At 45.5% G+C, this 14,178-nt stretch overlaps 1 protein-coding gene across 5 annotated transcripts; it reads right to left on the bottom strand.

Moving 5' to 3' along the window:
* Window positions 1-1,271: 1,271 nt before the first annotated feature.
* Window positions 1,272-13,635, bottom strand: LOC124138478. 5 transcript variants are annotated; one of them, XM_046505130.2, is made up of 7 exons: window positions 13,576-13,635; window positions 13,254-13,296; window positions 8,004-8,150; window positions 7,261-7,389; window positions 3,707-3,842; window positions 2,931-3,023; window positions 1,272-2,002 (listed from the first exon to the last, which is right to left on the bottom strand). In XM_046505130.2, the coding sequence occupies exons 3-7, from the start codon at window positions 8,139-8,141 to the stop codon at window positions 1,818-1,820; spliced, it is 681 nt and encodes a 226-aa protein (XP_046361086.1). In that variant the 5' UTR covers window positions 8,142-8,150; window positions 13,254-13,296; window positions 13,576-13,635; the 3' UTR covers window positions 1,272-1,817. The 5 variants fall into 5 exon arrangements, with proteins under 5 accessions (XP_046361086.1, XP_046361085.1, XP_046361088.1 ...); XM_046505129.2 differs by lacking the exon at window positions 13,576-13,635 and having other exon boundaries at window positions 13,254-13,403; XM_046505132.2 differs by lacking the exon at window positions 13,576-13,635 and having other exon boundaries at window positions 8,004-8,147; window positions 13,254-13,389.
* Window positions 13,636-14,178: the final 543 nt, after the last annotated feature.

Genomic DNA, 14,178 nt, shown 5'->3' with positions numbered 1-14,178 from the left:
GGCCTGGATAGGTTTGTTTGTTGGTTGGTTGGTTTGTTGTTTAACGCAGTACTCAGCAACTGATTCCAGCTATATGACGGCGGTCTGTAAATAATCGAGTCTGGACCAGACAATACAGTGATTGACACCATGAGCATCGATCCACGCAATTGGGATACGATGACATGTATAAACCAAGTCAGCGAACCTGACCACCCGATCCCGTTAGTCGCCTTTTACGACAAGCATAGTCGCATTTTACGACAAGCATGGGTTGCTGAAGACCTATTCTACCCCGGATCTTTACGGGTCGGCCTGGATAGGACTGAGGCTGCTTACGGGCCTATTCCAAAGAATTTTGTATTTATCATTTTCCGTGACGCCCTCTACATATTCTGGGTCGTACCATGGATGGACCTCGGAGTCAACTCGCTCACTGCCTGGGTACAAGTTGATGTGCAGAAATACTCCCTTGGCCATACCAGGGTCGCTGGTCGTTGGCTCGCTTCCAAATACGCCCCGATTATGGTTCTAGGTTATGAGACGATACCTATGCTTGTGGGTCTTACCAGTGGGTAACGACCTCCATCACTTTGGGATTTCTTCTCCTTGAAGTGCTGGTTAAAACTCCTTTCAGATTAACACTCAGTTTCGCTTGATAGGCAAGTTAAGGAAGTAGTATTTTGCAAAGTTTCAATCCCGTATCCTGGCTAGTTACAGTTTAGTAATGCACTGCCCTGTTTAATTTGGCAAAATAAGTCAAACAAAACCCTAATCCAGATATATAACAAAGGCCAACGCAAAACTACACAACCTGCTAACCCACTTGCTTTAATACATATACATCGTGATCATACAGTGTGTATTATACGACAGAAGGTGATATGGACACAGGCATACATGTACTGAATAATGGTCACAAACATGGCACATAATGAATGCAGGACAGATATTCCCTTGATTCCGAGGGACTAAAACACAAGATGTAACTGAAATATTATTGGAATGTAAACTGGAATAAAACCTCAATATGAACAGAGACAAAAGTTTTCCTTATCTAAAAACCGTTATCTACATCTTAAAATCACATGCTCATATATACCAACTATTTACTAAAACATCACAAATTGTCATCTTTAACACTTTTACACTGCTATTAAATTGAGTGAGTGAGTTGGATTTAACGCCGCTTTTAACAGTATTCCAGTTATATCGCGGCGTGTCGGCTAAATGTGGGAGGAAAGCCCGAAGTGATGCAGGTCTCAGACGAGCACGGGTATGGTTCTGACAAACCTAGAAACATAATCGGGGCGAACGGGATTTGAACCCACAATCGTTAGGTTTCTGACGTGCCCAAGGGACGCAACTCTGCACAGCGAATCGCGAATTTAGACGACTTGGCCACCCGTGCCCCACACTGCTATTAAAACTTGCTGCTAATGTCCCCCAAACCAGAAAGTGTACAGAAGAATGAAATAGTAGATACACCCTATGCATTTGTTTCCATATGTCTGTTTATGAAAGTAATAACCGTTTGCCATTGTGTTATAGAATTCTTAGCATGCGCTAACTAATAAGCGTTCAGACATGCGTATGTCATTGTTGCCTCTAAGTGAATTTCCCCGCTGTGCCTCCAGACGGTAGCCCAGTCTCTCGTCACGATCAGACTTGCTGAGGTTGTTACATTGTGGCCAGTGTCGGACAACGGGGGAGAAGCCAGAGCCTAGTGCTCGTTTAAAGTATCGAATTTGTCAGCGCAAAGGCAATTACAATACACTCAGCTCTATGATAACCATACCTTGAGTAAATGACAAATATTTTCTATACAATCAGCGAATTTAACTAGGGGAATATCGATACACTAAGCCAGGTTTTCCACAGTAGTAATTCGGTCGGATTTCACGCGACACCAATTTCCATTCTCCATCCTGTTCCATTTTCTTCATTAAAGGCTCGAGGCGCCCCCTGTAGTCGGCGCAGGAATCTAGGAACTCTTCTCTCATGGAGATGGAAATTATTCCGCCTGAAAAAAATACTCGGGTAAATTAGTTCCACTCTTTATTAGCACAGTTGGATATGCGCAGCGGCGACGGAAGAACGAGGTCTACATCTTTGCACTCCCGTAGGGACCCGTAATAGAAATGGACGAGTATCGTTTTTAATTCGAGGGGACTACATGGATCGGGAGGCAAAGCTCGGGTATTTGGTTTATTGGGTATCAGCGTGCCCCGACGTTTTGTGGAACATTGCACACATAAATCACGGATTTGTCTGGCCCAGATTCGATTATTTACAGGCTGACGTCGTCAATCTTGAATATTGGTTACTAGTGTGTGAAACAAACGAAGAAACAAACAAACAGTGAGAATGTCCCACAAGTTTTACGGCAGGGGCGACCCGTGAAGATCCGGGGTAGAATGTAAAAGGCGACTATGTTTGTCGTAAGAGGTTACTAACGGGTTCGGGTGGTTAGACTCGCTGACTTGGGTGATACATGTTATCGTATTCCAATTGCGTAGATCGATGCTCATGATGTCAATCACTGGATTGTCTGGTCCTCACTCGATTGTTTACAGACCGCCGTCATATAGCTGGAATATTGCTGAGTGTGGCGTTAAACAAAAAGCTAACATAAAACACAGCAGGGGTCTGTTGGGGGGATGCCTTGAAACAATTGTTTTCAAAACAGCCAGCATGTACCTTGAACGACCCCTGAGGACCAATTGTTTTCGAGCATTGTCCGAAAGAGATGATTTTTTTTGGATTTTTTTTAAAAACACACACACACCAGGCTGCAAATAAACAAGAGGTACTACATCATGCACGGCAGACATGGAGGATCAAGAAGGGGACACAACCTGCTAATGACGCAAGAAGACACCTAAATGTCAAAGAGATATTAGTTTTCGTACTAAAATCAATCAGGATGTCATGGTTCGGCTTGCACTCACCTGGCCGGACGATTCTAGCCATCTCGTGAAGCGCTTCACACGGGATGTGACCTTCACCCATAGCACCGGACACGATTGCAAGATCATAGGTATCTGGAACATGTCCTCAACATATGTATACAACGAGTGAGTGCGAGAGTATGGCTTTACGTCGCTTTTAGCAATATTCCAGCAATATCACGGCGGGGGACACCATTGTACCCATTTTGGGAATCGAACCCGAGCGAACGCTTTAACCATAAGGCTCCCCCACCGCCCTTGTATACAACGAGAAAGGAAAAAGAACTCACGATGTGAATTTAAATTCTATACAGTAAAGTTTGGTTATAACGAACACAAAGGGACCAGTAATTGTAGTTCGTAATAACCATTGTTCGTTATAGGCATATATACAGTATATATACAACAAATGGCCGGGACTTAAATTAAGTTCGTTATGTCGGTCAGTTCGTAATAAGCGTGTTCGTTATAAACGTAGTTTACTGTATTCGCTTATCTATATAAATAATCTTGTTTCTCAGCTGTGGAGTAGCTTAATGGTTAACATGGTCAAGGCGTTTGCTCGTCACGCTGCAGGTCCGGGTTCGATTCTCCACAATGTACAAAGTGTGAAGTCCATTTCTGGTGTCCCCAGCAGTGGCATGAATGAAAACTTACTAAAAACGGCGTAAAACCAAACTGGATTTCTTTGCGTGTGGCTTTGTGAGTATTCATCTGGTGTTAAGAATTATACACAATAATATCAATTTGCCGGTGTTGATTCCAGCTACACCTACTGTCGTCTATGGGGAGTCTGTCAGCTCCTATACCAAGGTTGATATAGCTGTTATACAGGTTCATCTTCTTTGCCTCGTCCAACATCTCTGTCGTGGGTTCTAGAGCGTCCATCAGCTTGAAGCCTTTCTTCATAAGCTGAAACACGGAATGTGTGAATGAGTTGGATTTAAAGCGGATTTTTAAAGATTTCAGTTGTATCACCATGTGACATCTTCATTGTGGCAGTCTTTTACCGATTTGGTAACACCCATGGGTGATGCTATTCGGGGTGAAATTTAGATTCGATCCCACGACCAGTGGATATAGCAAAAGGGCGTGTTAGACGACTTGGCAACCCATTCGGCGTGCAACACAGCCACATTGACCTACCTACCCGATTTCTCTCTTACGACACATCTGTTTTCACTCCATCAAAAGCACAATCTCCTTCCCTCCTTCCCACCCACCCGCACAATCTCCTCCCCTCCTTCCCACCTACCCGCACAATCACCTTCTCACCTACTCACCTACCCACCCACCCGCACAATCACCTTCCCACCCACCCGCTTTCCCTCCTTCCCACCCACCCGCACAATCATCTTCCCACCCACCCGCACAATCACCTTCTCACCTACCCGCACAATCACCTTCTCACCTACCCACCCACCCGCACAATCACCTTCCCACCCACCCGCTTTCCCTCCTTCCCACCCACCCGCACAATCACCTTCCCACCCACCCGCTTTCCCTCCTTCCCACCTACCCGCACAATCACCTTCTCACCTACTCACCCACCCGCACAATCACCTTCCCACCCACCCGCTTTCCCACCCACCCGCACAATCACCTTCCCACCCACCCGCACAATCACCTTCCCACCCACCCGCTTTCCCTCCTTCCCACCCACCCGCACAATCACCTACCCACCCACCCGCACAATCACCTTCCCACCCACCCGCTTTCCCTCCTTCCCACCTACCCGCACAATCACCTTCTCACCTACTCACCTACCCACCCACCCGCACAATCACCTTCCCACCCACCCGCTTTCCCTCCTTCCCACCCACCCGCACAATCACCTTCCCACCCACCCGCTTTCCCTCCTTCCCACCCACCCGCACAATCACCTACCCACCCACCCGCACAATCACCTTCTCACCTACTCACCTACCCGCACAATCACCTTCTCACCTACCCACCCACCCGCACAATCACCTTCTCACCTACTCACCTACCCGCACAATCACCTTCTCACCTACTCACCTACCCACCCACCCGCACAATCACCTTCTCACCTTCTCACCTACCCACCCACCCGCACAATCACCTTCTCACCTACTCACCTACCCACCCACCCGCACAATCACCTTCTCACCTACTCACCTACCCACCCACCCGCACAATCACCTTCTCACCTACCCACCCACCCGCACAATCACCTTCTCACCTACTCATCTACCCACCCACCCGCACAATCACCTTCTCACCTACCCACCCACCCGCACAATCACCTTCTCACCTACTCACCTACCCACCCACCCGCACAATCACCTTCTCACCTACTCACCTACCCACCCACCCGCACAATCACCTTCTCACCTACTCACCTACCCACCCACCCGCACAATCACCTTCTCACCTACTCACCTACCCACCCACCCGCACAATCACCTTCTCACCTACCCACCCACCCGCACAATCACCTTCTCACCTACTCACCTACCCACCCACCCGCACAATCACCTTCTCACCTACCCACCCACCCGCACAATCACCTTCTCACCTTCTCACCTACCCACCCACCCGCACAATCACCTTCTCACCTTCTCACCTACCCACCCATCCGCACAATCACCTTCTCACCTACTCACCTACCCACCCAATCTCCTTCCCACCCGCTTTCCCTCATCCCCACCTTCCTGTTCTCCCTCCTTCCTACCTACCCGAGCTTTCTCATTCCCACCCACCCGCTTTTAATCCTTCCCACCTTCCTGCTTTCCCTCCTTCCCACCCACCCGCACTCTCTCCTTACCACCCACCCGCTTTCTCTCCTTCCCACCCACCAGCACTTCCTCCTTCCCAGCCACCTGCTTTCTCTCCTTCCCACCTTCCTGCTTTCCCTCCTTCCAAACCACCCGCTTTCTCTCCTTCCCACCTTCCTGCTTTCCATCCATCCCACCACCCACTTTCTCTCCTCCCCACTTCCTGCTTTCCCTCCTTCCCACCCACCCGCACTCTCTTCTTCCCATCCACCCGCTTGGTTCTCTCCTTCCCACCTTCCTGCTTTCCATCCATCCCACCCACCCGCTTTCTCTCCTTCCCACCTCCCTGCTTTCCATCCATCCCACCCACTCGCTTTCTCTCCTTCCCACCTTCCTGCTTTCCCTCTTTCCCACCCACCCGCATTCTCTCCTTCCCACCCATCCGCTTTAACTCCTTCCCACCTTCCTGCTTTCCCACCCACCCGCATTCTCTCCTTCCCACCCATCCGCTTTAACTCCTTCCCACTCTTCCTCCTTCCTACCTACCCGAGCTTTCTCATTCCCACACCCCCGCTTTCTCTCCTTCCCACACACCCGCTTTCTCTCCTCCCCACTTTCCTGCTCTCCCTCCTTCCTTCCTACCCGAGCTTTCTCATTCCCACCTACCCACCCACCCGCTTTCCCTGCTCACCATCCCATTCTCTGTCATGCTTGTGTATCATATGTCTCCGCAGTTAAGGGGCGGTCGGGGAGCCTAGTGGCTAAAGCGTTCCCTCGTCACGCCAAAAACCCGGGTTCGATTCCCGACATGGGTACAATGTGTGAAGCCCATTTCTGGTGTCCCCCGCCGTGATATTGCTGGAATATTGCTAGAAACGGCGTAAAACCATACTCACTCACACTCACTCTCCGTAGTTGATGCTCCTACTATCGCCCCCTGGCAGGCAAGTTCCAAAAGACTCATAACAGTTGTGCCAGACGTAGCAATACATCTTAAGTTGTGAAACGGGGCCTCCCCTTTCCACTCTCGATATGCACATGCGGCCATTGCGCCATTCGTGACTAACTCGTGTTATTCCGGGGCAAGCCGAATAGCGACCCATCTCATGGCCATATTTGCAACCGGGTTCCGTGTAAGCGCAAACGGGCATAGTTAAAAGTATTGTTAACTCGTTGCGTAATGACTAACGTATATTTCCCTCTAATATCATATATATTCCAGATTCTATTTAAACACATCGAGACTTATACCGTATGATTGAACACATTTAACTGTATCTTGGGTATTTTGTTTAGATGCAATACATATGTAAAAACAAAAGATATTCCTGAGGGATTCTTTGACCGAAATATGAAGTCATACGCGCATTCTGATTGGTTTGTCGTATTTTCGCACATAAAATTCATCGACGGGGGGACGAGTCCTCTTGCAGGTTACGGAATGGAGCGAGTGGTGACGAATAGCCATTGAGCATTACAACTGAGGATAACAAACAGGTTTGCAATGGTGTTACATATTCAGGCATTAGCCCTATTGTGTAACTATCCGCCCATATCAAACATGTGACCAACAGTGACACGGAAACACTGACCTCCACCGCCACACGACCCGTCCCTGCTCCGATATCGATGACCTTGACCTTATCTTTGTTTCCCGGGTAGTAGTTCTCGATGTTTTCACAGGCGAGAATGTGGGCTCGGTACCGCTCGGGCTCCGTGTCCTGCAACCACACAGTGAGTGAATGTTGGTTAACGCCGTAGTAAGTCACATTCCAGCTGTGTCACGGCGGACTGTAAATAATCGAATCTAGATCAGACAAACCAGCCTAAACAATAGCAACGCCCTACGTGTGACACATATACGTTATTAGCAAATTCACCGAGTTTGACTAAAATACAATCAATCGAGATCTCATCAACTGTTATATGAAAACATGCATGTGCCTTATCGATATATCAATATTTTAAAAGCCGATCAGGAGTTTCAAATCACGTTTATCGGTATCAATTCAAACATTTGAACATTCTCCCACGCATTTATAAAAGACAAGGAAGGATGCCTAAAAAGCTAACTCTATACATGCAATCATGTTGCGCAGAAAATTAAGGCCATGCGATCGATGGGAGTCAGTTGATACAAAGACTATTTTTCGATTTTTTAATCATTTCTTATTTAGTTTCCGAGGTGCCGTTCCACGAAGTGATTTTAGCGCTAAGACGATCTTATCAACTCCCATACTTTAATGCACAGTGATGACATTCGTAGCTCTAACATCGCTTTGTGGAACGGCACCCCACAAGGTAAATAAGAAATGAAGTGTGACCTTTGACAAACCTTCTGATACTTTCCCTCTTTGACCCACTCAGAGTAAAACTTGATGACATCATCATTAGTGTTGCCATGTTTAAAGGCTTCTTTGGCAGCTGTGATGGACTCCAGATCATCAGCTGATGGCTTCCAGTCAGTTGTCATGGTGATCTACTGAATATAAGTATTACAGCTCAATAGTTTTACGTCACAATAATACATAATCGTCGGAGCCACGGGTTGCGCCGCAATTCGCTATGCAGGGTTGCGTCCCTTGGGCGTGTCATCCTCGGTAAACCTACACTTACCCTTGGATCCAGTCCGTGGTTCCCGCGATCTCAAATTACCCGCCCTTGATTTTCAATAGCCAATTTGATTTGCCACGCGACTAAACCAAACGGACCAATCAGAATGCGAGTTACTAACCAGCCTCAATGTTGGGTTGGCGATATCAACAACATTGCGAGAAATTCAGCGTTGAAAAAGTGCCTGATGTCTTCATGTCAGCCTCCCTTACCAAAATTCCTTTTCTTTATCTCGACGTATGATTGGTCGGTAAAATGTTGATGGAAATTAAGGGCGGCTAATTTAACATGGCGAAAACCACGGGAATGGATCCAGGGGTAGGTATAGGTTTACCAGGATGCGAGCCCTGGAGATACAGAGGATGTGGGCGTGTCAGAAATCCGGGATCGTGCGTTCTAATACCGGTTGCCCCTGGTTATCATATTATTTTCCTAGGTTTGTGAGCACCATGCCCAGGCTCATAGGTTTCACCGAAGAGGTAAATCTCTAAGACCTGCATCACTTGGTAGCATCACTTCAAGGGCGGTGGGGTAGCTTAGTGGTTAAAGCGTTCGCTCGTCACGCCGAAGACCCGGGTTCGATTCCCCACATGGGTACAATGTGTGGAACCCATTTGCGGCGTAAAACCATACTCACTCATAACCGACCTGTGTGTGGCCTGTGAAATTGTCATGAACTTTTGCCGGCTACAAATTATACCGAAGTCTTGAAGTCACCACATTCACGAAGTAAGGGTAAACACGTGACCGTTGGCGTGCTTAGGAATATATATATGTAAATGCATGTTCCTCTGCTCTTAAAGTCCTAACTCACCGCAAACGACCCTTTGTAGCGATGCGGGAACGCTTGGAACTTACATTATATAGCCTACTTGAACTTCTTTTGCAAATATACGATGCGGTCCTCCATATTGGCAAAAGCACGCCACAGGGCTGTGTGATTGATGATACACTGTCATATCGCCTCGTCTTCTCGACGAGAACATGATATGGAACGAGTATGAATAATCTTTTTTATATGATTCGTTTTCTTGTCCAGCGATCAATGTGAGTAAAATATTGAAATATTTCCGAACGGGGGAATCCAGATTACAATACTGCATTGTATTTAAGTTGATAATTCATTATAAATATAATATAAAATTGACCCTCTACTCATCACCACTGTAAGTACAGGCGTACATAATATCTGTATGATGTTTGCGCTTATTATCTTGGCTAGCTATACATTGACCGAGTGAAAAATGTCCACGTGCCATTCAATCGGCCTTATCTAATGATAAGCGTACAAACACACTATCATTTTACCCCACTTGTTTCGTGATACCTTGTTAATGTCATAAGCATGTTATTGATTGGATAACCGTGAAGGGTCTTACCCATAAAGATGTACAATCATGCAGAGATTCCGTTTCTCGCTTGTTTCCGTCCCAAATCGGTTTTCAATGATAAAGTTGGGTGAAAGAAAATGGAAACGTCAGATTGATTTGAAATGAATCAGTCTCATTAAAATCAGATCTTAGTGCTCGCTGCCGTTACACACAAACATCAGAGAACATCCTTCTGTGAACATCCTTTTACAGGTTAAGTCAGAACGACCTTTCGCGATCCTTGACCGAGCAGTGAAATGAGGAAGTCCATATTAGCCAATCAGAAAGCAACTTTCTCGAGCTTTACGGCACTACTTTCAAAATGGCGACTTCCATTCCAGGGTACTTTTTGAAACTCATTCTGACAAGGTTCTGGATTAAACTTTTGTAAACTGAACAAAAGAACATCATGGAATATCTTATACATGGCCCAGGTCGTATTGCACGACTTCCCCCGGCCAAGGAAAGTATCTTCCGTTGCAAATGATTCTCAAATGTCAATCATGTCAATGTCCAGAATTCGGAATCAGCCATACAGCCCGTAACTGTCTTTCGGAATGTCCTGTGTTGACCTTTTCGAGGTTGATGTTATTTGGACTTCACTATCGCTATCTCGTAAGGGTCGCTCTGGTCGTATGAAAGGTTGTGGCGTTACATGATATCGGATGTCCTCATATTTGTCTGTAGCGGTAGAGGGCTCTAAGATCTAATTGTATGGAGATTGGAAATGAATGAAACAATTTGCTTTTTCAATGCTGTTCTGTTCTGTTCTTTCAGTCAGGCAACGAGGTGATTTATACATATTATCCGTGAAGCTACGCCACATGCATCTCTTTGCATTCAGTCACCGCTTCAAGGCGGACATTGTTTTCTGTTGAAAAGGACTAATCAATAATAGTTTCGGACCCCAACACAATTTTACAGGGTGATTTGTTTTTACCTCTTTAACATCTGTTACCAGACCGACTACGTCTGCTACATCTAGCATTGACATTTTAAACAGCACGAATGTATATTCAGAATCATTCCACCGAATTTATTTTTGGCAATGAAGAGATAAGTCGTTTTCAAGCGTGTAATATAATTCCATTGGTACGTATTTTGGTCACGTGTTAATTTAGATCTTCCAGCCTTTTTGTAACGATCAATGCTTTTCTTTTATCATACGAAGGCACAGTTTAAGCAGAGAATCTGTATGTTTTATATATAGAATCCTTGATTAAAGACTCCCTGTGTACTGAGCATATCAAGATACAGGTGTTGGTTATAGTGCTATGATCTGATAAGCTGTTCATTAGACATTTGTGTTTTTTACCAGTTCGCTTGAAAACGACTTGTCTCTTCATTGCTTACCCGTGAAGATCCGGGTTAGATTAGGTATTCAGCATGGTTGACGTAAATGGCGGCTATGCTTGTCGTAAGAGACGACTAAGGCGATCGGTTGGTCAGCCTCGCTGACTTGGTTTGATGCATGTCATCGTATCCCAGTTGCGTAGATCGATGCTAATGCTGTTGATCACTGGATTGTTTGGTCTAGACGATTATTTACAGACCGCCGTCATATAGCTGGAATATTTGTGAATGCGGCGTTAAACAACAAACAACCAAACTCTTCATTGATGATCCAAATAATACTATTACATATCTTCGTTTATTTACACGGTATTTCAGTGCACAGAACCAGTAATGAAAAACAGTTGATATTAATTTGATTATTTATATCAAATTCCAATTAAATATATTTATCTCTTATATTTACCAAATGAAGTGGTATCTCGGTTTGTTACATGTTTAAACCACTTTAAATACCATTCTTGATCCCTGGGAATATTGAAGCCAACAGACACTGATAATCAAAATATAAACTTTTCTGATTTTTTATCGACCATTTAAAAAAGCTAAAGTCCTTGAATTCACGTCAAAATAGAATGTAGGAATCGATTGTATACCAACACAAAAAGCATCGGTAACAATTGAAAACCTGGCAGCGAACTCGCACTATGCATAACAATAGTGTGTTCAAAGATGGTGTTTAACAGCAAGTATGTAGCAGCTGTATCAGGGTGACATGCATTAGTTTTAGTATTCAAATCGGAACTGTCATAACTCTCAATATTTGAGATGAAGGAAACATTTCGTGCGAACTGGGGAATGTGAACCAAAAATGACAAAAGCGATCTCAAGAAAATCACTGTGCGCATTTTTTAGCGGCGGTGGGTACAAAGATCTGATTTTAATGTTCACTCCTGACAACTACAAATGCTTTTCTTACGCTATCTGTCTTGTTTTATAATTGCTAAATAAGAATTACGTGAAAGAGTGAGTGAGTTGGGTTTAACGCCGCTTTGAACAGTATTCCAGTTATATTACGGGTGTCAGCTTGATGTGGAAGGAAATAAAATCACTGTGATGCAGGCATCAGACGATTACAATCCACGAACACGGACATGCTCTTACAAACCTAGAAACATAATCAGGGGGAATCGAGATTCGAACCCACAATCATAGGTTTCTGTCGTGGCCAGGGGAAGCAACTCTGCACAGCGAATTTGCGGCACCTTAGATAACTGAGCCACCCGTGCCCCATTTCGTGAATGAAGTTTTGTTTGTTTGTTGATTAACGCCGCACTCACCAATATTCCAGCTATATGACGGCGGTCCGTAAATAATCAAGTTTGGACCAGATAATCCTGTCATTGACATCATGAGCCTCGATCCACGCAATTGGGATACGATGACATGCATCAACCAAGTCAGCGAGCCTGACCACCCGATCCCGTTAGTCGCCTCTTACGACAATTAAAGGACCAATCCTAACCAGCTGCAAAAAGTCACGTTAGTGCAGATCAGCTTCAAGCTGCGCCTCGGTATTGAAGAAACATTGACGCTTACTTGACGATACGTCGTTACTGAGCTGACTGAAAATATTCTACTGCAGAGTTTTCGAGAGCGTTCATGCATAAACAGGAGGCTCTGTACTACACAGACGGAGGACTGAATGCATGGGATTGTTAAACCTGCCCTGGATATTTTGTTAGGCGGGTGTGCATAGTTTGTGCATCTGTCACGCGCTGACTTCGCCGGAAAGTTAGCTTGTAATACATCTCACAAGTAAGGTATCACTTGACCAGACTGAGTTCGACCTTCATGGTCATTATAGGAACTGACGCTCAAGGCAAATAAATAAACAGTCTATGAAAACACTGCGTCTCACCGAACCACAATAAGTGATTGTATATTTCAGCCCTACGTACATTTAATGCTTATTATAAGTAACAGCTGTCGAGCCAGTAGCGGTATACTGGCCGCTGACGCGAGATGGCAGATAGCTACGTCTCCACACATCTCTCTCCTTCCACACTGACCGTCACCTTTACCAGTACGGGTCAAGATTTAAATCGAGATAATCGACTACTTTTGTACACGGCGTCGACACGGTTGACCATCTACCAGTCATTGCCAGTAAAACTATAAAGACTCCAATTAGCTTCTTGTTATTCTTCCTAGTTAGGATTGATCTTGAGAGTAACTTGTACGTGCACAGCCTCAGTTCACTGATAACCAACCGATGTGGGTCATGCAATAGTGTTACGTATACTCACGTTTGTCTCACGGGTGCGTGTCTGTGCTTAGGCCAGCTCTCGGCTGAAATCAAGAAAAATAATTTCATTCACCGACACTGCTTTCAGCTTGGGTTGAACAGGATTTAACGGTTGAGTGGTTATAGTCCGTTTCTTGGTTGTGTTAGAGTTGTCTGTTGGTGTGGAGATTGTACATGAACCTTGTACAGTGAGTGAATGCTGATTAACGCCGCACTCAACAGAATTCTAGCACACGGGGACAGACTCGTGGACAGGCGCTGTCATACAGCTGGATTAATGCCAAGATGGTCGTTAAACCATCTTCCCGAGGCAAGAGAGTTACCTGACTTTAAAAGTCCAGTTTCCACCCTTGCCGAACCAGACTGGAATTCCTGGGCTCGATCTCAGCGCCACCAGTGGTTATTACGTGTTATGTCCCTTCTAAGCCTCGCCTACGGACCAATCAGATTCCACCTCTCGTATCACTTGCATTTGCTTCGAACAAAACCGCGGCCCCGAGTCAGGACGATCTGAACGTTAATCAAGATCTATATTGTGATAACACGGGTCTTGCATCGCGAAGTGCATCAAATCACGCGAGCACTTTGTTTAAAAGCATGACAAGATTTGGAAAATATCTGTTTGCAACGAGTTGGCGGTGCACATGCTTTGCAAATGATCTTGCAATCGACCGAAATCTGCACGAAAGTTTACGAACCGGATTTCGATTTCGTTGCGCGGTTTTGATTGGACTATGCATAGACTCGTTAGTCCAGCCAAAATGTAACTCCATAATACCAGCCTAGTTCGGCAAAGGTGGAACCTGGACTTTTAAAGTCAGTTAACTCTCTTGCCTCGGGAAGATGCGAAGTAACACACTCATCCACACACAGATACATACATCTACCAACCAGCGTCAGGAAAGATGCCAGGACCTTTGCAGGAG

Source organism: Haliotis rufescens, unplaced genomic scaffold (genome assembly GCF_023055435.1).
Source record: "Haliotis rufescens isolate VD_foot unplaced genomic scaffold, xgHalRufe1.0.p SCAF_54, whole genome shotgun sequence".
In the NCBI taxonomy this organism is placed as follows: domain Eukaryota; kingdom Metazoa; phylum Mollusca; class Gastropoda; order Lepetellida; family Haliotidae; genus Haliotis; species Haliotis rufescens.
The sequence above is the reverse complement of the archived record's forward strand: the minus strand, read 5'-3'. Positions and strand labels throughout refer to the sequence as shown.

Bases quoted from the DNA above. Each gene is read 5' to 3' on its own strand.
- LOC124138478 (XM_046505130.2), bottom strand. From the start codon at position 8,141: ATGACAACTGACTGGAAGCCATCAGCTGATGATCTGGAGTCCATCACA. The intron at 3,843-7,260 runs GTCAGTGTTTCC...TCCGTGTTTCAG, and splicing joins CGGGTCGTGTGGCGGTGGAG to CTTATGAAGAAAGGCTTCAA. The intron at 3,024-3,706 runs GTAGGTGTAGCT...GACATGTTCCAG, and splicing joins CAGACTCCCCATAGACGACA to ATACCTATGATCTTGCAATC.